Here is a 27,491-nt window from a genome sequence, read left to right as displayed (position 1 = left end):
ATTTTAAAGTCTATTTTGTCCGATATGAGAATTGCTACTCCAGCTTTCTTTTGGTTTCCATTTGCATGGAATATCTTTTTCCATTCCCTCACTTTCAGTCTGTATGTGTCCCTAGGTCTGAAGTGGGTCTCTTGTGGACAGCATATGTACGGGTCTTGTTTTTGTATCCGTTCAGCCAGTCTATGTCTTTTGGTTGGAGCATTTAATCCATTTACATTTAAGGTAATTATTGATATGTATGTTCCTATTACCATTTTCTTAATTGTTTTGGGTTTGTTTTTGTAAGTCATTTCCTTCTCTTGTGTTTCCTACCTAGAGAAGTTCCGTTAGCGTTTGTTGTAAAGCTGGTTTGGTGGTGCTGAGTTCTATTAACTTTTGCTTATCTGTAAAGGTTTTAATTTCTCCATTGAATCTGAATGAGATCCTTGCTGGGTAGAGTGATCTTGGTTGTAGGTTTTTTCCTTTCATCAGTTTAAATATGTCCTGCCACTCCCTTCTGGCTTGCAGAGTTTCTGCTGAAAAATCAGCTGTTAACCTTATGGGGATTCCCTTATATGTTATTTGTTGCTTTTCCCTTGCTGCTTTTAATATTTTTTCTTTGTATTTAATTTTTGATAGTTTGATTAGTAAGTGTCTCAGCGTGTTTCTCTTTGGGTTTATTCTGTATTGTACTCTCTGTGCTTCTTGATTGACTATTTCCCTTCCCATGTTAGGGAAGTTTTCGACTATAATCTCTTCAAATATTTTCTCAGACCCTTTCTTTTTCTCTTCTTCTTCTGGGACCCCTATAATTCGAATGTTAGTGTGTTTCATATTGTCCCAGAGGTCTCTGAGACTGTCCTCAATACTTTTCATTCTTTTCTCTTTATTCTTCTCCCTGGCAGTTATTTCCACCATTTTATCTTCCAGCTCACTTATCCGTTCTTCTGCCTCAGTTATTCTGTTATTGATTCCTTCTAAAGTATTTTTAATTTCTGTAATTGTGTTGTTTATCAGTTTGTTTGCTCTTTAGTTCTTCTAGATCCTTGTTAAATGTTTCTTGTATTTTCTCCAATCTTTTTCCGAGATTTTGGATCATCTTTACTATCATTACTCTGAATTCTTTTTCAGGTAGGTTGTCTATTTCATCTTCATTTATTCGGTCTTGTAGGTTTTTACCTTGCTTCTTCATCTGTAACATATTTTTTTGTCGTTTCATTTTTTTTTTTTTTGATGGGTGCTGCTGTATTGCTGTCTCACTGGTTGTTTGGCCTGAGATGTCCAGCACTGGAGTTTGCAGGCAGTTGGATAGAGCTGGGTCTTGGTGCTGAGATGAGGACCTCTGGGAGGCCTCACTCTGATTGATATTCCCTGGGGTCTGAGGTTCTTCGTTAGTCCAGCAGTTTGGACTTGGAGCTCCCACCAAAGGAGCCTGGGCCCGCCCTCCGGCCTGGGAACCAAGATCACGCAAGCTTTGTGGTGGGGTTAAAAAAAAGAAAAAAGCAGTACAATATCAAAGAATAAAAAATAAAATAAAATTATAAAGATAAAAAATATATTAGGAAAAATTATAATTGAAACAACTGCAACAAGGTAAAATAAAACCACAACAGAGAAAAGAAAAAAAAAGGGGGGTGGGAACAAGCCAAAAGGAAAGATCACTAAAAAAGTATAAGGAATAAAATAAAATTAGAAAAATAAAAGATTTATTAGGAAAATTAAAAATATGAAAGAATCAACAGCAATGAATCAACAAGGCAAAACAGAACCCCAATCTAAGAAAGGAAGAAATAAAAAGCCTTGGCTCTGCTGGTGAAGTTTAGATGAGGGGTGGAACTTAGGCAGGGGTGGGGTTTAGGGTGGGGCAGAACCTAGGCGGGAGTGGTGTGACATTTGAGCATGCGGCAGGGCCTAGGGCGGTGCCTCTGCTTAGGACCTGCGCGAAGGGGAGAGGCAGCATGTCTGAAGGAGGGCCTCTAGAGTGTTGAGTTCTGGAGTATGGGGCCTTGAGTGAGGGTGTGTGGGTGGAGTTTAGGCCCAGCTCGTTGGAGGGGGGTCTCCAAGTGTAAAAGTAGGGCCCTGGGTGGGCGTGTAGGGGCGAGGCATGGATTCTGCATGGCAGGAGGGAAGCTCCGAGGACAGAGGATTAGGCCCAGGGGCCCAACAGGCTCCCCAGTGCCTAAGTGGACAGGGAAAGCACTGGCTGCGTTCCCTTCCTTTCCTTCGTGCCCCTCCCCCACCTTCTCTCCCAGCGTCTCCCCCGTTGCCACTGGACCCCTGACCATGGGTGGGTCCTGCTGGTTGTAGGAACTCCTTCCCTCCCCAGCCACTCCTCAGGGGTGCCAGTCCCAGAGGTCCAGCCTTTACTTTTGCTCCCCCTTCCCTCCCTCGCACTCCCTCAGGGCCCGCATGGCTGGACGGGACCTAGGTGGGCAGAGGATCAGGCCCAGGCTCTGAACAGGTTCCTGGGGGTCCAAGTGGGCAGGGTAAACCTGACCACGCTCCCTTTTGATCCTCTGCCCTCCCAATGGTTCCCCAATTTCCCCCTTCAGGCGTGGGATCCCTTCCCCTCCCCCAGCCGCCCCTCAGGGGCACCAGTCCTGTCCCACCTCCAGTTCTCCTCCCCTTTCACTCCCCCCACGCCCAACGTGGGGGTTCCTCCCATCCCCTTTGGTGTCCGTGGTCCCCCACTGGTGCCTGCTAGGTGCCCTAGTTGTGCAGAGATGCAGATTTCGCGTCCTCCTAGTGCGCCATCTTGACTCTACCCCCTCTGCAGTTTTTGTATGGAGTGTTCGGTATATATGTATTAAGTACATCTGGTTTAATGTGTTGTTTAAAGCCAGTGTTTCCTTATTGATTTGTCCAAATAATCTATCCATTTGATACACGTGGGATATGAAAGTCCCCTGCTATTATTGTATTACTATCAATTTCTCCCTTTATGTCAATATTTGCTTTATGTATTTAGGTGCTCCTATGTTGAGTGCATAGGTATTTATGAATGTTATATCCTCCTCTTGGATTAACCCCTTTATCATTATGAAAGACTCTTCTTAGTCTCTTATAATCTTTATTTACAGTCTGTTTTGTTTTATATGTGTATTGCTACCACAGATTTCTTTTTGTTTCTATTTGCATGGCATATCCTTTCCCATCCCTTCACTTTCAGTCAGTGTGTCTTTAAATCTGAAGTGAATCTCCTGTTGGCAGCATATAGATTGGTCTTTTTTTTAAAAATCAATTCAGCCACCCTGTGTCTTTAGTCCATTTACATTTAAAGTGATAAATGATAGTTATATGCTTATTGCCATTTTGTTAATTGTTCTGGTTGTTTTTGTAGTTCTTCTTTGTTCCCTATTTTTCTCTTTGTCTGTTCCCTTATAGTTTGATGATTTTGTATAGAGTTATATATATTCTATATAACTATATATAAACTATATTTCTTTAGTATTACAGTTTGTGTATCTATTTTAAGTTTCTGGTTAAGTTTGAACACATTCTAAAAACACTACATTTTTTCTCCCCCTCCCACATTTTATGTTTTTATTTTTTAATTGTGATATAGTTTATTTACAATATTATAAATTTGAGGTGTACAACATAGTGATTCACAATTTTTAAAGATTATATTCCATTAATAGTTATTATAGAACTTCCCTGGTGGTCCAGTGGTTAAGACTGTGCTTCCAATGCAGGGGGCAAGGGTTCGATCCCTGGTCAGGGAAGTTCTGCATGCTGTGCAGTGCAACCAAAAAAAAAGCTGGTTACTATAAATTATTGGCTATATCCCCTGTGATATATACTTATAGCTTATTCCTTTTATACATAGTAGTTTGTACCTCTTAATCCCCTACCTCTATCTTGCCCTTCCCTCCTTCCCACTCCCTACTGGTAACCACTAGTTTGTTCTCTATATTTGTGAGTCTGTTTCTCCTTTGTTATATTCACTAATTTACTTTATTTTTTAGATTCCACATATAAATGATAACATAAGTATTTGTCTTTCTCTGTCTGAGTTATTTCACTCAGCATAATACCCTCTAAGTCCATACTTGTTGCAAATGGCAAAATTTCATTCTTTTTTATGGCTGAGTATTTAATTGTGTGTGTGTATACACACAGACCACATCTTCTTTACCCATTTATCTGTTGATGGACACTTAGATTGTGTCCATATCTTGGCTATTGTAAATAGTGGTGCTATGAACATTGGACTGGTTCATTCTTCTTGGAGCCTGTTCTTTCCCACTTCACTCTTGCCCTTGGCACGGTATGTGGCAATGTCCTTTTCATATTTCTCCTTTAGCTTAGCTGCTTTCTGTTCATAGGGTTATTTACCTTTGGCTCACTGCTCAGACCACATTTCACCCACTTTTTTTGCAGTATCTCCAATGGATAAGACAGGGTGTTCACTTTTGATCTTTGGGTGATGTTCGGAGCAAAACCGGAAGAAGGCAGATGGAGGCCTTTTAGGCGCATTGGGATCTTTTTTCTTTCCCTTCTTGTCACCTTTGGGAGGAACATAATATTTCATCTCCCTGTCATAGCGAGCTTTGTCACTTTTTGCCATATCTTCAAACTTGGATTTTTCCTTGGCAGACATGATCTTCCATCTCTCAGGACATTTCTTGGAGAACTTGGTGAAGTTGGCCGAGGAGTCAGGGTGTTTCTTCTTGTGCTTCTCCTGGCAAGTCTGCACGAAGAAGGCATATGAGGACATCTTGCCCCGCGGCTTGTTGGGGTCGCCCTTCCCCATGATGGTGCTGCTGCGGTGGCGGCAGCACATCCACCTGGCGGTAGCTTTTCCTCAGAGTACCGTGCAGTGGCCAGGTCAGACCTCGACACTGCTGCCTGCGGCTCTGGCGCGAACTGTTCCGTCGCTAACCCAATCTTCCACCTCTTGTTTTGCAGACTTCTCCGCGCCTGGTGTCTTAGTTTTTAATTTGCAATTCTCTGACCAGAGAGGTTGAGCATTTTTTCATATATTTATTGGACATTTGGATTTTCTTTCTTTTAAAATTTTTATTTATTTTTATTATCAGATTGATTGATTGGCCATGTGGCTAGCAGAATCTTAGTTCCCCGACCAGGGGTTGAACCCGGGCCCTGGCAGTGAAAGCACTGAGTCCTAACCACTGGAATGCCAAGGAATTAATTCCCTGGATTTTCCTTTTTTTGGGGGGGGGTATATATGTATATTTTAACATTTATTTATTTGGTTGCACAGGGTCTTAGTCATGGCGCCTGGGCTCTTTAGTTGTGGCATGCAAACTCTTAGTTGTGGTATGCATGTGGGATCTAGTTCCCTGCCCAGGGATCCAACCCAGGCCCCCCACATTGGGGGCAGACTCTTAACCACTGCACCACCAGGGGAGTCCCATGGATTTTCCTTTTTGTGAAATACCTATGTTTTTTCTCTCTACTTTATGCTTTTTGTTTCACTTAGTCTTCACATGTAGGTACTACGGTTATGTCCATTTTTATAGATTTTATACAAATTGAGATTTTGGTTAAGGAATTTACCCAAGGTCACCCAGCTAGTAAATGGCAGGTTAAGGATATAAATCCAAGCAGACAGAATACAGAGCTTCCAGAGTATGGGCATATCTTCATATTTATTGGCCCTTTTGGTTTTTTCTTCTATGAATAGCTTGCTTTGCTGTTATTTTTATTTGACAGAGTTTTTCTTTAATATAAAAGAATATTCATTTCTCTTATGTTACAAATATTTTCTAAACTATTGTCTGTCCTTTCGTTTTATTTGTTGCTTTTGCCAGAATTTTTATTCACATGATCAAATGCCTAGTTTCTTTTTTTTTCTTTTTTTTAATTGAAGTATAGTTGATTTACAATATTGTGTTAGGTGTACAGCAAAGTGATTCAGTAATACATATATATACCTATTCTTTTTCAGATTCTTTTCCCTTATAGGTTATTACAAAATATTGAGTATAGTTCCCTGTGCTATACAATAGGTCCTTGTTGGTTATCTGTTTTATATATAATAGTGTGTATATGGTAATCCCAAACTCCTAATTTATCCCCTCCCTTTCCCCTTTGGTAACCATAAGTTTGTTTTCTATGTCTGTGGGTCTATTTCTGTTTTGTATATAAGTTCATTTGTTTGGTTTTTTTTTAGATTCCACATATAAGCAATATCGTGTGATATTTGTCTTTCTCTGGCTTCACTTAGTATGTTAATCTCTGGGTCCATCCATGTTGCTGCAAATGACATTATTTCATTTTTTTATGTCTGAGTAGTATTCCATTGTGTATATATGCCACATCTATTTTTTTTAATTTTATTTATTTTATTTTTGGCTGTGTTAGGTCTTCATTGCTGCACACGGGCTTTTCTCTGGTTGTGGCGGGGGGGGGGCTGCTCTTCGTTGCCATGTGCAGGCTTCTCACTGCGGTGGCCTCTCTTGTTGCGGAGCATGGGCTCCAGTAGTTGTGGCACACGGGCTCAGTAGTTGTGGCTTGCAGGCTCTAGAGTGCAGGCTCAATAGTTGTGGAACACGGGCTTAGTTGCTCTGCGGCATGTGGGATCTTCCCGGACCAGTGCTGGAACCCGTGTCCCCTGCATTGGCAGGCGGATTCCCAACCACTGTGCCACCAGGGAAGCCCTATACCACATCTTCTTTATCCATTCATCTGTCCATGGACATTTAGGTTGCTTCCTTGTTTTGGTTATTGTAAATAGTGCTGCAATGAACTTTGGGATGCATGTATCTTTTCAAATTATGGTTTTCTCCAAATATATGCCCAGGAGGAGTGGGATTGCAGGATCATGTTGTAGCTCTATTTTTAGTTTTTTAAGAAACCTCATACTGTTCTCCATAATGACTGTACCAATTTACATTCCCACCATCAGTGTAGGAGGTTTCCCTTTTTCCACACCCTCTCCAGCATTTATTATTTGTAGACGTTTTGATAATTGCCATTCTGACCAGTGTGAGGTGATACCTCATCGTAATTTTTAATTAAATGCCTAGTTTCTTTGTTAACTGAAGATGCAGACTGACAGCCCACAGACTTGTCCTGACATGTTAAAAAATGTTTTTCCACTTTTTCTTAAACTGAAGTATACTTGATTTATAATGTTGTGTTTATTTCTACTGTACAGCAAAGTGATTCAGTTATACATATATACATATTCTTTTCAATTATGGTCTATCACAATATATTGAATATAGTTTCCTGTGCTATACAGTAGGACCTTGTTGTTTATCCATTCTATATATAATAGCTTGCTTCTGCTAAACCCAAACTCCCACTCCATCCCTCCCCCATTCCCCCTCCCCCCAGAATTTTTAATATGAACTTGAATGCCTTTGGGCAGGGAGTGGGTGGAATGAGTTGGGGGGGGTGTGGAGGGATAGTCTCAAGGTAACTGGTTACAGTACCCACCACCCCTTATTGCTTACTCCTCTTTAACTCATCTCCTTTGCCTGCCTGACCCCAAAAATGTATTCGAGTTTTCAATCCTTGCATAGTTTCTTATTTCTATCTTAAAATCTCCTCCATCCCAAGTTTATAAAAGTCACCCAGAATGTATTTTGGTATATGATGTGAGGGTAATGAATCCAAGCCTTACATACTGGATGACTAATTAGATCTATGTCATTTATGAATTATACTACCATTTGTCCATAATATCATTCAAATATTCTTCCAAAACATCATTTGGAATTTTCAGATTTCTGCTGCAGTAATAGTTCAGTGAGCAGTCTTTTTTTTTTTGGAGTATAGTTGCTTTACAGTGTTGTTGTGTTGTATTCACTTTGCTGTACAGCAAAGTGAATCAGCTATATGTTTACGTATATCCCCTCCTTTTTGGATTTCCTTCCCATTTAGGTCACCACAGAGCATTGAGTAGAGTTCCCTGTGCTATACAGTAGGTTCTCATTAGTTATCTGTTTTATACACAGTAGTGTATGTATGTCAGTCCCAATCAGTGAGCATTCTTGTACACAAATCACTGACACATCTCTAATCTCCTGACCCTAGACTCTGAAGGTAAGGTAAGGGTAAGGAACTAATTAGTTTTGGCCTTCTCTTTTGTTTATTCGCTATTCTACATGACAATACCAATATATATTATCCTAACTGGAAACTTGATCACTAGTCATTTGAATCCTTTATCATCAGCAAGTTCCAAGAGTCACCGAGTGTAGGTTTTTGGTATGAGAATTCCATATGCGCAAAGATTGGTTCCAGTTCATGAAGTTATTTTTTTTTCTTCTAAGATGTATTTTATAACCCTGTTAAGAAAAGTTCTACATCAGGGACTTCACAGGGTGGCACAGTGGTTAAGAATCTGCCTGCCAACACAGGGGACACGGGTTCGAGCCCTGGTCCGTGAAGATCCCACAGCCCACAGAGCAACTAAACTCGTGTGCCACAACTACTGAAGCCCGCGCTCTAGAGCCCGTGCTTAACAAGAGAAGCCACCACACTGAGAAGCTTCCACATCGCAATGAAGATCCAGCACATCCAGAAATAAAATAAATTTTTAAAATGTTCTACATCATTGTTGGTTAGATTACACAACAAAAGTCTGCCTTGAAACCAGTATGCTGTTCTCAAGGTCATCAAAGACATTCTGTCCTTTTAGTTCTTCAGAGAAAAAAATGGTTTGACTTCTAATTTACTTCTTGCCATGTAAGATTTAAAAGCAAATACTTATACATCAATTTATTTGTGCAGCAATTAATCTGTGAAGCCATGATTTGCTGTTAACTTTAATCCAAACTGCCTGTTAGCATTTCACCATAACTTTAAAACTGCACCATGTGACAGTGGGAAGGCTACTTTAGGCAAAAGAGCTATTGCCAGCAAAGAGTTCTGTTTCTTTCTTTTTTTTTTTTTTTGCGGTACGCGGTCCTGTCACTGTTGTGGCCTCTCCTGTTGCGGAGCACAGGCTCCGGACGCGCAGGCTCAGCGGCCATGGCTCACGGGCCCAGCCGCTCCGCGGCACGTGGGATTTTCTCGGACCAGGGCATGAACCCACGTCCCTTGCATCAGCAGGCGGACTCCCAACCACTGCTCCACCAGGGAAACCCAAGACTTCTGTTTCTTTGAGCCTTCTTTGGACTGCTGTCACTTTCCTCACCAATTGGATCAGATGCTAAGAAATGGCCCAGCAGACCCTCTTTGGGGCCTCTCGTGTACCTCCCAGCTTCCTTTCCCGCTCACCTGGAGGCGGATAAGTGCTTTCTAAAAAATATTCTGGACTATCTACGTGACTTTCCAGCAAATTCATTATAAAGCTGGGTAAGCTTCACCTCGGATATGGCCAGATCATCAAAATTTGAACTTTATGGAGGTCTACTTAATGAGATTCTTTCTTATGCAAGTGCAATTTATGCACTTGTGAATAACCTTCCTCTTTTTGAATCTGGTAGACTAGCCTGCAGACAAAAGTGCTAGAGCTGGGTTGGGTTCCCACAATTCATTGATTTACCAAACTTTTCTGGCACCACTTACTCTGGTCTGGCCTTGTAGGAGGTACAGAGATAACATGAAGACGCCTGGTCACAGGGGCTGCTAGCAGGGAAAACAGAATATGAAAATAAAGTGTTGTGTGTACAAGGCAGAACCATAAGGACTACCCTGTAAGAGAATCCTGGGGGGGGGCCCTCAGAAAATGGAGCTGTTCCTGCAGCTGGGGGATTTACACATTCAGCCATGTGTATGGGGGACCTGCCAGGTGCCAGGCATGGTACTCAGATTGGCAGCCCCCCATGATCATAGTTAAATTTAATGTTTACGTAAGTGCCTTCAAATCTGATGAAACGGTTTCCTTTGGAAATCCTCTCCATTATGCTTTGAGTGCTTTGTCTATCATATGGAATAACTGTAAAATACGTATGGTGATTCAAATCTGGATGTCACCATCAAGAAAAAAAGAACATGTTTTCTTTGAGGACAAAAAATGCCATAGGTTCATTTTTGTTGAGGAACAAGGTAGGTGGAAATCTACTTATCTACTTCCTGATAAGTAGAAATACTTTTCCAACAAAGAACTTGCCATTGAAAACAGCTGGCAATTCATTAAAGCTAATTTCTCCTTGAAAACATTATACTAAGTGAAAAAAGACACAAAAGGTCACGTTATATGACTCCATTTCTATGAAATATCCAGAGCAAGTAAATCGATAGAGACAGTGCTTGTGAGAGGCTGGAAGGAGGAGAGGCTGTGGAGTGACTTCTAATGGATACAAGGTTTCTTTTGGGGGTGACGAAAATGTTTTGGAGTTAGACAGCGGTGGTAGCTGCACAATCTTGTGACCATACCAAAACCCACGAAATTGCATATGCTTTAAAATGATGAATCTATGGTATGTAAATTCCATCTAAAAACTAAATAAGAAGAAACCTGGTTCCAAATTGTGTAAATTTCTGCATCATATGCCATTGTGAGAATTATGATGGAAGAAATCTAAGTGAGCTTTTAAAAAATACATCTATTTCTGCTATCTACAGAAGCCAAAGGAAGCCATCAAAGTTCCCTGGGTGACCTTTAAAAAAAAAAGAAAAAAATGACAATAGGTACTTGGAAGCCATTTAGCAATCCTAAATGTTTAATAACGAATACTGGAAAAATAGAGGGTAAGCTCCTACTGAGAACTAAAAGCCCACTTGACCCATGTAAAGACAAACATGAAAAAACGAGCAAACAAAAAGCACATTCTTAAACAATACAACAATTCATCTCATGTTTTTAAATTCAGAAAGTTACTAGAGAAGATTTGGGAGAAGAGATATTAAACTAAATGCTAAGGCTGGGAAATGTTACAGACATGCTGGATTCCAGGCATTTGTGCAAACGCTCTGTGCCTCAGTTTCCCATCTTTAAATGAGAAAATAGCCCCTAATTCATAGAGTTGTGAAAATAAAATTAAAATAAGTATATAAAACTCTTAAAAGCACTTTTTAAAAATGGTAGCTATATTTTTATTGGTTACCAAGGGACTGCTTTTTATTTTACTGCTTGCTTACCCATATTTTCTAAGTGACCTGCAACGAACGCTATTTTCCTAAGAGGATTTATTGTTTAAAACAAACAAAAACTCTGGTCGAATCACTCTCGGAACAGACGAAAAAGTGAAATCAAAGAATTGAGAGGATACGGAGAAGAAACACCTATGCGGCCGACAAGGGTAGGCGGCGCCCGAGGGCAGAAAGCGAGGGGACTCCTCTCCGCCGGCCGACGGCCCTCAGGCCGCCATGCTCTTCCGCTCCCGGAGGCCGGGCGGCGGAAGTCGTCACTCGCCGAGGGACCTAGGCCACGCCGCGTACCCGGCAGCAGGTTAGCCATGGCGATGGGTGGCGGCGGCGGCGGCAGTAGCAGCGGCGTCCCAGAGCCGGAAGATACGGTGCTGTTCCGGCGCGGCACAGGCCAGGTGAGGTCGCAGCCGGCGCTGTCCCCGACTAGCCCCCTGCGCTCTTTCCCCGGCCAGTCGGCTCAGTGCGAGGCGGTGGGGCCGCATGTTTCTACATCCCCACTTTGGAGCCTCAGCCGCAAGCTCGTTCCTCGCCCAGTTTGGGCTCCCGATGACTTTGAGCCTAGGCCCTACTGCTACTCGATTGTGCCTTGGTCGTCCACCTCTGTCTCCGACTGTGAGGTGTGCGGGGGCAGGCCAGGGCGAAGCAGGGAAACCAGTTAGGAGTCTATTGGAATAATCCCGCTGTTAGCAGTGGACAGCCGGTTACTTGGCTTCTGGATATAGTTTGAAATCAGAGGCAACAGGTTGTGCACGGGTATACGATAATAGAGGCTTGAGAGAGGAAAGTCAAGGATAACTCCAGGATTGCTCTGAACAGCTGAAAAGATGAAGTTGCCTTTTCCTGAGATGGGGAAGACTGCAAGTAAGGCAGGTTTATAAGGGGGTAAGATTAGAACTCATTCTTGGATGAAATGTGATTGGAGCGAGTTCGAGAGTCGGAGAGGAGAAATTCAAGGCAACATATGTGAGCAAATATTTCAAGTTTTATTGTGGGTACTGGAAGATAGAGAAATTGACCAATGGATGGAGAGGGAAGTGAGATAAAGAGGATTATTAATTGTGTTTTTGTTTTTAAGATGGGAGAAATGTTTCAGGGCTGATAGGAAAGATCCAGTAAGGACGGTATAATTGACGTTGCAGGAGAGAAGAGAATTGCGCAAGCAACATTCTAGCGTAGTAAGAGGGAATGGATTTGGTCTTTGTTAGAAATATTGACAGTTCATGTGGTGACAGTTATATGGGTACAGATTTGTGTGGATGGGCAGATATAGTGGCAGGAGATTATGAAAATTCTGTTTTGATTGTTGCTGTTCTCTCAGTAAAAGAAGCAAGGGCATCAGCCTACTAGTGAGGAGGGGCAGGGGGCAGGTGTTGGAGGTTAGAGAAGAGAGAAGGTAGGAAGTAAACGTCTAGGAGAGTGGATGAGTGTTGCATTAGGGAAATCTAGGCAACATTAAAGGCCTACTTCAGATTTGTGGTTATGAGTTTAAAGGATACTAGTTAGGACTTCCCTGGTGGCGCAGTGGTTAAGAATCCGCTGCCAATGCAGGGGACACAGGTTCGAGCCCTGGTCCAGGAAGATTCCCACACGCCGTGGAGCAACTAAGCCTGTGCTCCACAACTGCTGAGGCTGCATGCCTAGAGCCTGTGCTCTGCAACAAGAGAAGCCACCACAATGAGAAGCCCTCGCACCACAACAAAGAGTAGCCCCTGCTCGCCACAGCTAGAGAAGACCCGTGCACAGCAACGAAGACCCAACGCAGACAGAAATAAATAAATTTATTTTAAAAAGAAAAGGAGACTAGGCAGCATGATTGTATTTTTTGCTAGCTAAATTCAAATTCAGGTGTGTGAGGGCAGACACAAAGTAAATGAATAGTTGAAATTAATAGGGTTGTAGTTTTACCTAGTATGAAGTGAGAAGGGGGCGGTACAGGGAGTTGTCTTAATGATCGATGGTGGAATTAAAGCTGGCTAAGAAAGGAAGTGAGGACATTACCATGGTGAGAAGCAGTGTAAAAAGTGTGAGAATCATTCTTTTACCAGTCCCAGTGAAGTGGAATGACTGTCATCATCAACCTACTAGAAGGAATAAGTTGCAGAGCCTAGAAGGTGGTAGTTGGAGAGTAGGATTCTTGCAGTTGAGTTTTTGGAGAGGTTATAGTTAATGGTTATAATAAAGACCATAGAAGTGAGTAGCTGAGATTGGGTACTATAAAAGGTCATTGGTAGCGAAGCATTTAAAGATGTAGCAGGGCTTCCCTGGTGGCGCAGTGGTTAAGAGTCCGCCTGCCAATGCAGGGGACACGGGTTCGTGCCCCGGTCCGGGAAGATCCCACATGCCGCGGAGCGGCTAGACCCGTGAGCCATGGCCGCTGAGCCTGCGTGTCCGGAGCCTGTGCTCCGCAACGGGAGAGGCCACAACAGTGAGAGGCCCACGTACCACAAAAAAAAAAAAAAAAGATGTAACAAGGGTAGGGTATTGGAAGGATCACGTACGTGGGTTTTTTTAAAAAATTATTTCTTACTTTATTTGGTTTATTTTTGAGTAATACTTCTTTATCGTTATTTATTTAATTATTTTTTTGCCTGCATTGGGTCTTTGTTGCTGTGCACGGGCTTTCTCTAGTTGCGACGAGTGGGGGCTACTCTTCGTTGTGGTGCGAGGGCTTCTCATTGTGGTGGCTTGTCTTGTTGCAGAGCACGGGCTGTAGGTGCGCGGGCTTCAGTAGTTGTGGCGCACAGCCTCAGTAGTTGTGGCTCACGGGCTCTAGAACTCAGGCTCAGTAGTGGTGCATGGGCTTAGTTGCTCCACGGCATGTAGGATCTTCTCACACCAGGGCTCGAACCCATGTATCCTGCATTAGCAGGCGGATTCTTCACCACTGCGCCGCCAGGGAAATCCCTGTACATGGGTTTTTAAATAACCAAAAATTATGACAGGATTAGTGTTGGAGGGAGTACTGGGATATAAACCTCAAGGAATGAGGAAGAGTGACCCAGAAAGATATAGATGATTGCAATGAGGAGGGATAGTGGACAGTGGAGTTTGGTGACGGGATTTTCAAACCTGGGAGTTTTTAGGGAGGAAGAATAATCTGGAAGTGGAAGTGAGGAACAAGGAAGATTACTTCCCCACCTCTGGTACAGTAATTTGAGGGATATGGGGAAGAAAACATTTCATTTTGAAATGCCTGCAAGGAAAGAGGTGGGCTTCTCTTGGTGACTGAGAAACAGATATAAAGGCAGTCCTGATGGTCTGTTCTCTTTGCTATTGCTGTGTAACAAATCACCCAAAACTTAGTGGCTTGAAACAATAATCATTTTTTATTCTCTCTCATAGTTTCTGTGGGTCAGGAGTTTGTGAAGGCCTTGGTGGGCAGTTCTCCTTCAGACATTTCGTGTAGTTGCATCCACATAGTAATTGGAGCTACAATAGCTGGGGACTGAGCTGCTAGGGATTGACAGACCATCTCTGTTCTTCATGTTGTCTCGGCTTCTCCATGTGGTCCCAGTGTGTGGGATGGTTTGATTTCCTTACACCCCTTTGTAATCCTTTCCTTTCATCCCTCCTCATCTCCTGTCCCCAGACAACTGCTGATCCATTTTCTGTCACCATCGATTAGTCTGCATTTTCTAGAATTTTACAAATACGGAGTCTTTTTTTATCTGGCTTCTTTTACTCAGCATAGTTATTTTGAGTTTCATCCATTTTCTTGTGTATATCAGTCATTCATTCCTTTTCATTGCTGTAGGATCCTGTTGCACGGATATACTACAATTTGTTTATCCATTCACTTGTTCATGAACATTTGGGTCGCTTTCAGTTTGGGGCTGTTACAAATAGAACCACCATGAGTATTAGTGCAGAAGACTTTGTATGGGCATATGCTTTCATTTCTCTTTGGCAAACACCTGGGTCATGGAGTAGATATATTTTAATTTTTTTTCTTTTTTTCCCATGCCTTGTGGGATCTTAGTTCCCTGACCAGAGAGTGAACCCAGGCCCACGGCAGTGAGAGCACAGAGTCCTAACCACTGGACCACCAGGGAACTCCCTATTTTAATTCTTTTGGTTTTTTTTTTTTAAGTTGAATTTTATTGTTTTTATTTATTTATTTATTTTTGGCTGTGTTGGGTCTTTGTTGCTGTGCATGGGCTTTTTCTAGTTGTGGTGAGTGGGGGCTACTCTTCGTTGCAGTGCGTGGGCTTCTCATTGAGGTAGCTTCCTTTGTTGCAGAGCACAGGCTCTAGGTGCGTGGGCTTCAGCAGTTGCAGCATGCAGGCTCAGTAGTTGTGGCACACGGGCCCTAGAGTGTGAGGGCTTCAGTAGTTGCGGTGGCCTGTGGGGTCAGTAGTTGTGGCTCACGGGCTCTAGAGGGCAGGCTCAATAGTTGTGGCGCAGGCTCACGGGCTTAGTTACTCCGAGGCGTGTGGGATCTTACTGGACCAGGGATTGAACCCCTGTCCCCTGCATTGGCAGGCACATTCTTAGCCACTGCACCACCAGGGAAGTCCACTATTTTGATTCTTTAAGAAGCTGCCAAACTTTTCTTCAAAGTGATTGTACCATTTTACACTTCAACCAGCAATGTATGAAAAGTTCCATTTGTTCTACATCCTTGCTAACACTTGGTATGGTCAGTCTTGTTAATTTTAGACATTCTAATGTGTAGTGGTGTCTTGTTGTTGTGGTGGTTTTAATTAGCATTTCCCTAATGACTGATGATGTTGATTGTCATTTCATGTGCTTATTTGCCATCCATGTATCTTCTTAGGCAAAGTGTCTGTTCAAATCTTTTGCCTATTTTTAAATTGAATTATTTTTTGTTGAGATTTGAGAGTTTTTTGTGTATGCTAGATACAAAACCTTTATCAGATAGGTAATTTGCAAATATTTTCTCCCAGTTTGTGAGTTCATTCATTTTTTCATTCTCTTAACAGTATCTTTTTGAGAATTCCCTGGCAGTCCAGTGGGTAAGACTCCATGCTCTCACTGCCAAGGGCCCAGGTTCAATCCCTGGTCAGGCAACTGAGATCCCATAAGCCGTGCAGTGCAGCCAAAAAAAAGAAACACAACAACTAAGTCTTGCTGCTCCTAGAAGGACAGCTAGGGTGTATATAAAATCCTTGGCTCATACTTTTTTCCCATAAATTTCTATGAGGAAGTCTAATACTAACTAGTTTTCTGTATTTTGTAAATGACTTGATCTTTTTGCTTAGAGGCTCTGAGAATTCCTTTTAGAGACTTTTGTTTATTTATTTGTTTAGCTTTTATTCTTCAGGGACCCCATTTATACATATGTTAAATATTCTTTGCCAGTCCCCACTTCACTTATTTTCTTTTTCTTTTTTCATGGCTTTTCCTTGGTACCCATTAGATTTTCAGTCAACTGTATTCTTCTTTGGATACCTTGCAGTCAGTATTACTTTTTCTTCCATTTCGTTCTTGATTTTGTTTAACTCCTCATTTGACTGTTACCCTTTTGCCTTCTTTTCTCATCTGAATTTTTGATTCAATGTGTTTTTTTCCATATTGCGAGTGCTAGTTTAAGACAATTTAATTTCAGATGGTTATTGTATTTTCTTCTGTTTGTGGTTGTCAATTGAGAAATTTTATCACCTAAAATGTTTCTTCTCATAATAGCTTTGTATGGATGTCTTTGTTTGCTGTTCATTTTGAAATGTCTTATAACAGTTGTAATGTGATGAGTTTGGGTTCCTATGTATTTGTATCTTACTTTTAAGAGTGCCCACTTCTAAAAAAAAGAGTGCCCACTTCTGTTGATACAGTGGAGTACACTTTCCTTTATTAGTAGTGCCTTTTCCATTTGCAGAATTGGCATATCTTCTGCTTTTAGAAACATCTCCTATTCCAAGGGGCAGCATAACCTTGAACAAGTCAATTACCTGTTTGTGATTACTTTCCTTACCTGCAAAATGACTTAATGATTTTTAAGTGCTTTTTATCATATAGCAAGATTAACAGTTTTATATCAGAACATATTTCTCTATGTATAATAGAGATTAACAAGAAAATGACAAAAATTCACTTTACAACTAAATGAGTTTTATAGCAAACTTCTTCGGAGCTCATTGATTGACTAATATTGTACAAAATCCAACATACTAACTGATGGTGTTTTATAACCTGTCTTCCCATCACCAACATTATGTATCCAAACTTACCTTCAACTACTCTATAGAGTGAGAATGAGTCTAGTTGGACTTGTTGCTTCACTGATCTGTCAAATACAAAAAAAAGCCATGAAATTTATCATCTTAACCACTTTTAAGTGTACGCTTCAGTAGTGTTAAGTATATTCACACTGTTGTGCAATAGATATCCAGGACTTTTTAACCTTGCAAAACCAAAACTCTACCCATTGAACAGTTCCCTATTTCCTGCTCTCCCACAGCCCCTGCTAACTGCCATTCTACTTTGTTTCTGTGAATTTGACTACTTAGGAGCCTCATATGAGTGGAATCATACAGTCAGTGTGTTTATTTTTGCTTACATGCTCTTTTTGGCTCATGGTTGTCCTTGGAGTGCTTTCAGTTTTCTTTTCTATCTATCCAGATCCTTTTAGTTTTTATTTCCTAGCCTGTTTCCTCCATGATCATCCAGCATACGTTCCTTTCCCTTTTTTTTCCTTTTTTTTATTGAGGTATAATTGACATATAACATTACATTAATTTTAGTTGTACGACATAATGATTTGCTATTTATACATATTGCAAAATGATCACAGTAAGTCTAGTTAATATCTGCCACCATACATAGTTATAATATTTTTTTCCTTGTGTTGAGAATTTTATGTCTTTGCAACTTTCAGATATGCAATACAGTGTTACTAACTATAGGCACTGTGTTGCACATTACATTCCCGTGACTTATTTACCTGATAACTGGAAGTTGGTACTTTTTGACCCCCTTTGCCTGTTTCAGTCCCCTCCCCCATCCCCTCCACCCCCACCTCTGGAAACCACCAATCTGTTCTTTGTATTTATGAGGTTGGGCTTTTTTTGTTTGTTTGTTCTGTTTTTTGTTCTTAAATGCCACAGATAAGTAAGATCACATGGTATTTGTCTCTCTGTCTTACTTACTTCACTTAGTGTAATGACCTCAAGATCCATTCATGTTGTCTCAAATGACAAGATTTCTTTTTTATGGCTGAATCATATTCTATTGTATATGAACAGTTATCCCCTGCTTTTTAAAAGTTTGCTTTATACCACTTCACTTTTATAAAACAGCTACATTAGTAACTATTTTTACTAACTGAAGGAAATCCAAAGAGGATTTTTGCTTTTATGAAAAAAAAAAAGGTGAAAAGCAAAAATAACATTCAGTGTTTTGTTTTGCAGCAAGCCATTATAGAGGCAGCAGGCAACCCAAGCAGTAAGAGTGGCACCAGCAAGCTCCTTCCCTAGGAGCTACACTCAACATCTCAGCATCAAGCCACCATAGCTTTGAACTGTGCCTGTGAGCATCTGTACTTTATCCTGATTTATTTTGTTTATCCATTAGCAAGTTGTGTTCTCACATAATTGATTCTTTGGTTTACTCCATTTCTATTTACAAAAGCTTTCATAGGAACACTCTACTTTCATATAGTGGGGAAAACCTGTATACATTTTCTTTTTTAAAGATTTATTTATTATTTATTTATTTATTTAATTTATTTTCAGCTGCGTAGGGTCTTAGTTGTGGCACGCAGGATCTTCGTTGAGGCATGCAGGATCTTTCGTTGCTGCACACAGGCTTCTCTCTGGTTGTGACGTGCGGGTTTCTCTTCTGTAGTTGTGGCACATGGGCATAGTTGCCTGGACATGTGGGATCTTAGTTCCCTAACCAGGGATTGAACCCGCGTCCCCTGCATTGTAAGGTGGATTCTTTACCACTGGACGGCCAGGGAAGTCCCTGTATACATTTTCTTTATCCATTCACCCATTGTTGGACACTTAGGTTGTTTCCATATCTTATCTGTTGTAAAATTTTTAATTTTTTGAGGAAGCTTCATACTATTTTCCATAGTGGCTGCACCAGTTTACATTCCTACCAATAGCGTACTAGTGTCCCTTTTCTCTACATCCTCATCAACACTTGTTATTGTCTTTTTGATAATAGCCATTCTAACAGGTGTGAGGTGATATATCACTGTGGTTTTAATTTGCATTTCCCTAATGATTGGTGACGTTGAGCATCTTTTCACGTACCTGTTAGCCATCTGTATGTCTTCTTTGGAAAAATGTCTATTCAGATCTTCTGTCCTTTTTTTAAAATAAATTTATTTTATTTTATTTATTTTTGGCTGTGTTGGGTCTTCTTTGCTGCACGTGGGCTTTCTCTAGTTGTGGCGAGTGGGGGCTACTCTTCATTGTGGTGCACGTGCTTCTCATTCTGATGGTTTCTCTTGTTGCGGAGCACAGGCTCTAGGTGCACGGTCTTCAGTATTTGTGGCACGTGGGCTTCAGTAGTTACGGTGCGCAGGCTCAGTAGTTGTGGTGCACAGTCTTAGTTGCTCCACAGCATGTGGGATCTTCTGGACCAGGGATTGAACCGTGTCCCTAGCATTGGCAGGCACATTCTTAACCACTGCACCACCAGGGAAGTCCCTTTTGCCTATTTTTAGCTGAATTGTTTGGGGTTTTGCTCGGGTTGCATGAGTTCTTTACATATCTTAGATATTAACCCCTTATCAGATAAGTGATTTGCAAATATTTTCTCCCATTGAGTTTTTTGCCTTTTCATTTTGTTTATTTATTTATTTATTTATTTATTTATTGCTATGCAGAAGCTTTTAAGTTTGGTGTATTCCCACTTGTTAGTTTTTGCTTCTGTTGCTTTTGCTTTGGTGTCAAATCCAAAAAAATCATTGCCGGGACTGATATTGAGGAGCTTACTGCCTATGTTTTCTTCTAGGAGTTTTATGATTTTAGGCCTTACGTTTAAGTTTTTAATCCATTTTTAGTTAATTCTTTTTTTTAATTTATTTTATTGAAATATAATTGGTTTACAATGTTGTATTAATTTATACTGTACAACAAAGTGATTCAGTTATACATATATATATACATTCTTTTTCATATTCTTTTCCATTGTGTTTTATCACAGGATATTGAATAGTTTCCTGTCCTTTACGTAGCATTTTGAGTTAATTCTTATATGTGGTATAAGACAATGGCCCAGTTTCATTCTTTTGCATGTGGCTGTCCAGGTTGTGTTTTTTTTTTTGCATCATTTATTGAAGAGACTATCTTTTCCCCATTATATATTGTCTCTTTTGTCATATATTAATTGACCATATATGCGTGGCTTTATTTCTGGGCACTCTATTCTGTACCACTGATTTGTCTGTCTTTATACCAGTACCATACTATTTTGATTACTGTGGCTTTGTAATATAGTTTGAAATCAGGGAGCATGGTGCCTCCAGCTTTGTTGTTCTTTCTCAAGATTGCTTTGGCTATTTGGGGTCTTTTGTGGTTCCATACAAATTTTGGGATTTTGCTAGGGGTTGCATTGAATCTGTAGGTTGCTTTAGGTAATATGGACATTTTAACAATATTAATATTTCCAATCCATGAGTACAGAAAATCCTTCCATTTATTTCTATTTTCTTCAGTTACTTTAATAATATCTTATAGTTATCAGTGTACAAGTCTTTGTTTTCCTTGATTAGGTTTATTCCTAGGTATTTTATTCTTTTTGATGCAGTTGTAAATGAGATTGTAGTAATTTCTCTTTCTGATAGTTTGTTTTTATGGTATAGAAATTCAACACTTTTTATATATTGATTTTGTGTCCTGCAACTTTACTAAATTTGTTTATTCCAACAGTGTTTTGGTGGGGTCTTTAAGGCTTTCTATGTATAATGTTGCATTATCTGCAAATAGTAACATTTTTATTTCTTCCTTTACAAATTGGATGCCTTTTATTTATTTCTCTTGCCTAATTGCTCTGGCTAGGATTTCTAATGCTTTGTTGAATAAAAGTGGTAAGAGTGGACATCCTTGTCTTGTGCCTGATGTTAGAGGAAAAGCTTTCAGCTTTTCATCATTTAGGATGATGTTAGCTGTTTGTCATGTATAGCCTTTATGATGTTGAGGTATGTTCCCTCTATACCCACTTTGTTGAGAGTTTTTATCATAAATGGATATTGAATTTTGTCAAATGCTTTTTCTGCATCTATTGAGATGATCATATGATTTTCTTCCTTCTTTTTGTTAATGTGATGTATCACATAGATTAATTTGTGAATGTTGAACTGTCCTTGCATCCCTGTGATAAATCCCACTTGATCATGGTATAAGATTCTTTTAAATGTGTTGTTGAATTCGGATTGCTAATATTTTGTTGAGGATTTTTACATCTGTGTTAATCAGGGATGTTGGCCTGTAGTTTTCTTTTTTTGTGTTGTCCTTGTTTGGTTTTGATATTAGGGTAATGTTGGCCTCATGAAATGAGTTTGGAAGTGTTCCTTCCTCTTCTATTTTTTTTGGAAAAGTTTGAGAAGGATTAGTATTAATTCTTATTTGAATGTTTGAAAGAATTGACCTGTGAAGCTATCTGGTTTTGAACTTTTGTTTGAATTAATAGTCAAAAGCCTCTAACAATCTTACTAGTGATTGGTCTATTGAGATTTTCTGTTTCTTCATGATTCACTCTTGGTAAGGTGTATGTTTCTTTGAATTTTGTCCATTTCTTCTAGGCTGGCAGATTTGTTGGCGTATAATTGTTCATACTACAGTCAGCCTTTCATATCCTAAGGTTCCACATTTGCACATTTAACCAACTTGAGATCAATCATATTTGGGTAAAAAAAATTTCCAGAAGGTTCCAAAAAACAAAACTTGAATTTGCTGCATGCCAGCAACTATTTACATAGCATTTACATTATATAAGGTGTTACTAACAATAAAGTATGCAGGATTGTATGCAAATACCATGCCATTTTATATAAAGGACTTGAGCAAGCGTCAATTTTGGTATCCGTGGTGGGTCCTGGAACCAGTACCCTGCAGATATTGAGGGATGACTGTAGTTACTTAAGATCCTTTGTATTTTCTGTGGTATCCGTTGTAATGTCTCCACTTCCATTTCCGATTATATTTATTTGAGTCCTATGTTTTTTTCTTTGTGAGTCCATCTAGAGGTTTGTCAATTTTATCTTTTTAAAGAAACTACTGTTAGTTTCATTGATCTTTTTTACTGTCTTTTAGTTTCTGTTTCATTTCTTTTCACTCTGATCTTTGTTAATTCCTTCCTTTTACCAACTTTGAGTTTCATTGGGTTCCTCTTTTCCTAATACTTAGGTGAAACTTAGGTTGTTTGAGATTTTTTTATTCTTTCTTTTTGGCTGCGTTGGGTCTTCATTGTTGGACGCAGGCTTTCTCTAGTTGCAACAAGCAGGGGCTACTCTTTGTTGTGCACAGCCTTCTCATTGCAGTGGCTTCTCTTGTTGTGGAGCACAGGCTGTAGGCACACGGGCTTCCCTAGTTGTGGCACATGGGCTCAGTATTTGGTGGCTCGAGGGCTCCAGAGCACAGGCTCAGTAGTTGTGGCGCACGGGCTTAGTTGCTCCGCGGCATGTGGGATCTTCCCGGACCAGAGCTCGAACCTGTTGGCAGGCAGATTCTTAACCACTGTGCCACCAGGGAAGTCCTCTTGTTTCTTGATATTGGCATTTATCTATGAACTTGCTGCTTAGAACTGCTTTTGCTAAGTTTGGTACGTTATATTTCTATTTTCATTTGTATCAGGTATTTTTTTATTTCTCTTTTGATTCCTTCTTTAACCCGTTGGTTGTTCAGTAGCATGTTGTTTAATCTCCATGTATTTATGAATTTTCCAGTTTTTTTCTTATAATTGGTTTCTGCTTTCATACATTGTGGTCAGACAAGATGCTTGATATGATTTCCATTTTCTTAAATTTATTAAGACTTCTGTCCTGACATGTGATCTATCCTGGAGAATGTTCTTTCACACTTGAGAAGAATGTGTATTTCTGTTGCTCTGTATTTTTCCATTAAGTTAATCTGATTTGACATATCTTTCAAGGCAGATGGTTCCTTATTGATTTTTTTACTTTTTTTTGGCGGTACACGGGCCTCTCACTGTTGTGGCCTCTCCCATTGCAGAGCACAGGCTCTGGACGCGCAGGCTCAGCGGCCATGGCTCACAGGCCCAGCCGCTCCGCGGCATGTGGGATCTTCCCAGACCGGGGCACGAGCCCGCATCCCCTGCATCGGCAGGCAGACCCTCAACCACTGCGCCACCAGGGAAGCCCGTTCCTTATTGATTTTTTTATCTGAATGATATATCTGTTGATGGGGTGTTAAAGTTCCCTACTGTTATTGTATTGTCTGTCTCTTCCTTTAGGTCTGTTAATATTTGCTTTATATATTTAGGGGCACCTGTGTTGGGTGCATAAGTATGTCTGAATGTTGTATCCTTTTCATGGATTGACACCTTTATTATTATGTAGTGCTCTTCTTTACCTTTTATTACAGTCTTTGTTTTAAAGTCTACTTGTCTTATGAGTATTGCTACCCCAGCCTTCTTTTCATTTCCATTTGCATGGAACATCTTTTTCCACCTCTTCACTTTGAGTCTGTGTGTGTTCTTACATCTGAAGTGAGTCTCCTGTAGGCAGCATATAGGTGAGTTTTAGTTTGTTATCCATTCACCCACTCTGTGTCTTTTGATTGGAGAATTTAAATTTAGTCCATTTACATTTTAAGTAATTATTGATAGGTATGTACTTATTGCCATTTTGTTAAATTTCTTCTGGAGGTTTTGTAGTTCTTCTGTTTCCTTCTTTCCTCTCTCTTCGTTTGTGGTTTGATCATTTTCTCTAATGGTATGCTTAGATATTTTTCTCTTTATCTTTTGTGTATTTCCGATAGATTTTTGCCTTGTGGTTACCATGAGTCTTTTATGTATAAAATCTTATATTTATTGCCATCTATTTTAAGTTGATAATAAGTTAAATTTGAACTCATTCTAAAGCTCTACATTTTTATTCCCCTCCACATTTTGTCTTTGATGTCACATTTTACATTAAGCGCCTTTCTGGGAGATACAGTGAGCTTGAGCCAGGCAAAGAGAGAGTGCAGATGTTGCATCCAGTAGCCTCTGAGCGTCTTTGTAGATCCCTAGCTATGCACCAAACTAGAAGCCTCCTCCTCAAGACTAATTTCCTTTATAAGCAAATAGGCCTTTTTCACAGAAAGAATGGTGTGTGTTTCAGTCTGCTGTCTGTGCAGTTTCCTGGGGGTGGTAGCCTGCCAAGGACTGTCTCTTTGGTTGTTACAGCCCCATGGGACCCAAGAACACAGTAAGCCCCACCCTGGGCTGCAGCTGTAAAAACCAAGCCACCAGACATAAAAACTGGGATTGTGTCTTTGATTGTTAACAGTCCCAGGGGACCCAAGAACACAGTAAGCCCCACCCTGGGCTGCAGCTGTAAAAACCAGGACACCAGACGTAAAAACTGGGACATCAGATGTGCATAAAAGCTCCCCTCTGGGAGTTACTGCTGCTGTGGAGAGCAGCAGAGGGCAAAGATGGCCCTTGCTGGCTGGAGTGAGGCAGATGGCATAAAGATGGTGCTGCTAGCCTCCGTCCTTAGTGTCCCAGCAGGTCCCTAGATGTATGTTAAATTAAATGCCTACTCTGCAGGTCAGCACTTTACGATAAGTGAGCCTCTTTGACAGAAAGTCTGGGTGCCTCTCAATCCGCTGCTTCTGCGCTGGGTTGTTGGAGGGGAGGGGTGGTTCCAAGCATGGGAACCTTTTCAGTTCCTGTTCCCTCGTGGGTTTCGCGGACGTGAATCCCCTTGGTTTTTAAAGTTAGATGTTTTGGGGACTCATCTCTCAGGTGCTGCTCTTAAAACCTAGGGTGCCCAATTTGGAGTTTCAGACCCGTTGCTCCTCAGGGAAAAGCTCCAGGTTGTGAGTTCACTCCTGACTGTGGGTCTCCACACCGGGAGAGGGGTTTATGGCAAGAGTGTTTCTCAGCCTCTCCTTCCCACTTCTGAATTTGTACTTTTTGTTTGTACTTCATGTTTTGATATTTTATCATATTCATTTTATATTATTCTTTTGTGTGACAGTATGTCTTAAATCCCTGGTGGCTGGTTGTTTTCCCGCTCTGCCAAACTAAACCCTTTATCTGCTCTTAGAAAAGACTGAAACATGGATTACCCTTGAGCAGATCCACTTATGGTTGGTGGATAGGAATTAAATTGTGGAGTGTTTACTTCATGGCACTCTTAGAACATTTACGTATGTCTAGTTTTGGGGGTAATGTCCCATAATCTCTAAGCAGGTAGGCTTCTTGTGGTTTATTTAGGATTTAAAATACCCATTTTTAATGTAATTTCATTATGTCTGAATTAAGATAGCTCTTATTACTTGTTACTAACACATTTTTGATGAAATCCAACCAAACATGAATTGTTTTTATTCTTTACCCTTCCCAGAGTGATGATTCTGACATTTGGGATGATACAGCATTGATAAAAGCTTATGATAAAGCTGTGGCTTCATTTAAGGTATGAAATGCTTATTTATTCTTTTCCTTATTTCCTCATGTGTATACTCATTCAGGGGAAAAAATGATAGAATACTTACAGTAAAGTGTTAAAGTACATATTACTCAGTCTAATTTTGAAGATTAAAAGATAACAGGTTAGGGCTTCCCTGCTGGCGCAGTGGTTGAGAGTCCGCCTGCCGATGCGGGGGACACGGGTTCGTGCCCCGGTCCGGGAGGATCCCACATGCCACGGAGCAGCTGGGCCCATGAGCCATGGCCGCTGAGCCTGCACGTCCGGAGCCTGTGCTGCGCAACGGGAAAGACCACAACAGTGAGAGGCCCGCGTACCACAGAAAAAAAAAAAAAAAAGATAACAGGTTAGATAAATTAGTTATCTTCCTTTAGAAGTTAGTGACCAGTCTATACGTCATCCCTTTAACAGAGGCAATTTAAGCACAGTTTTAAACATTTATAATTTTTAATGTGTTTAGACTGTATCGAACTATCAAAGTCTTCTAATTCAGATTAGTGGAAGGACAATCTGAATTATACTTTTGAAACATTTAACAAGCCTTTATTGAAATAATATTGAGGATAAATAGCCTAGTGCAGTAATGAATACTTGCAGAGTGTTTACAGTGTTCTAGGCACTGTTCCATGTCCTTTACATACATTAAATTAATGTAATCCTCCCAGACCCTATGAGGTATCAAGTCAAGTGTTCCTGATGGTGATGAAAGTCAAGGAATATACATTTCTTTTGCAGGGCGAAGTCTATTTTTTTGTGGCTCAAACAAGACATTTACACAGTTGTCCAATATCATCATTTTCCCCACTGTCTAAGGTGCTTAGTCTTATTGAGCATCATACATGGGCCATCAGTAGTCCAGGCACAGAGCATACACTCATACAGAGCACCAAGCATGGAGTCCACTTCCATCCCTAGTCCCTCCTGTAGCATGAGGTAAAGGTCAGATCTGTATGTCATCCTTGAAGCTGAACTCTGAATTTGTCAATAACATGCTTTCCAACATACATTTAGACTAGAAATAACACTAATGCAGAGTTACCAAGAGAGTTCTATAAAACGCAGATGGGGCTCAGTGTGGGACGGGGTTGGCGATATTGCACGGGGAGGTAGACTGAGCAGAGAAAGAGAACTGATTTGGGCAAGAGATAGTTTACTTTTAATTGTGTTGCATTTGAGGTAAATGTGAAGATATGAAATTGGTAATTGGAAATGTTGAACTAAGGAGAAAAGTCAGAGCTGGATAATAGCTTTGGAAGTTTGTTTGCATAGAAAGTATAATTGAAGTAACAGGAATAGGTGATCATAAGCTGGTAAAGAAGGATGGCCAGTTCTTGTTGGGAATGCCCAAATTTTAGACTTGATCAGAGAAATAATAAAAGCATTAGGGCCCAACATTGCTATGTCATCAAAAATGTTGTGACTATCAAAAAGAAGAATGATTGACAGAGCCTAACGTTACGGAAGGGTTGAGAGCGAGGAGACTTGCTTGTAAGGCTCCTTAGAGCTGATTATCAGATATATGATACCTTCAAGAGCAGTTTCTTAGCATGTGGGATGGTGAAGAGAGGAAATAGAAGCTATCTGAGGCGGTGGGGCCTAGAGACCAGTTTACAGTGACTGAGTTATATTGTGACTTTCTTAATATATCACCCTGTAACATGTACGTTTCTATTCATGTTTTCTTAGCACGCTCTAAAGAACGGTGACATTCCCGAAGTTTCAGAAAAACCAAAAGGCACACCTAAAAGAAAACCTGCTAAGAAGAATAAAAGCCAAAGAAAGAATACCACAACTCCCTTGAAGCAGGTTATTTTAAAACCTTGAGATTTAACTTCAAAGAATTTCTTGTTACTGTCCTTATTAAATAGTATAAAGTAGCTTTAAATTATTAGGACAGTGTTTTCTATTGACATAAAATTTCTAAAGC

At 40.4% G+C, this 27,491-nt stretch overlaps 1 protein-coding gene and 1 pseudogene across 13 annotated transcripts in view; one reads left to right on the top strand and one right to left on the bottom strand.

Annotated features, from left to right (window-relative positions):
- The first annotated feature begins 1,975 nt into the window (after positions 1-1,975).
- The window catches only part of LOC111185774 (survival motor neuron protein), a 68,644-nt gene continuing 43,128 nt past the window's right edge, over positions 1,976-27,491 (top strand). For 8 of the 13 annotated variants that reach the window (XM_089908966.1, XM_089908967.1, XM_022595685.3 and 5 more), the window contains exons 1-3: positions 11,256-11,387; positions 25,481-25,552; positions 27,251-27,370. In XM_089908966.1, the coding sequence (XP_089765092.1) occupies positions 11,301-11,387; positions 25,481-25,552; positions 27,251-27,370 (279 nt within the window). In that variant the 5' untranslated portion in view covers positions 11,256-11,300. Of the gene's footprint in view, positions 11,388-25,480; positions 25,553-27,250; positions 27,371-27,491 lie in introns of all 13 variants that reach the window. The other 5 variants (XR_016392673.1, XM_089908974.1, XM_089908972.1 and 2 more) reach the window with 3 other exon arrangements.
- On the bottom strand, positions 3,391-5,296 carry LOC149749569 (high mobility group protein B2 pseudogene; annotated as a pseudogene).

The sequence above is a fragment of the Delphinapterus leucas genome, chromosome 3 (genome assembly GCF_059928025.1).
Source record: "Delphinapterus leucas isolate spDelLeu-1000000601 "Yukka" chromosome 3, BTC_Dleu_Yukka2, whole genome shotgun sequence".
Lineage (NCBI taxonomy): Eukaryota > Metazoa > Chordata > Mammalia > Artiodactyla > Monodontidae > Delphinapterus > Delphinapterus leucas.
The sequence above is the reverse complement of the archived record's forward strand: the minus strand, read 5'-3'. Positions and strand labels throughout refer to the sequence as shown.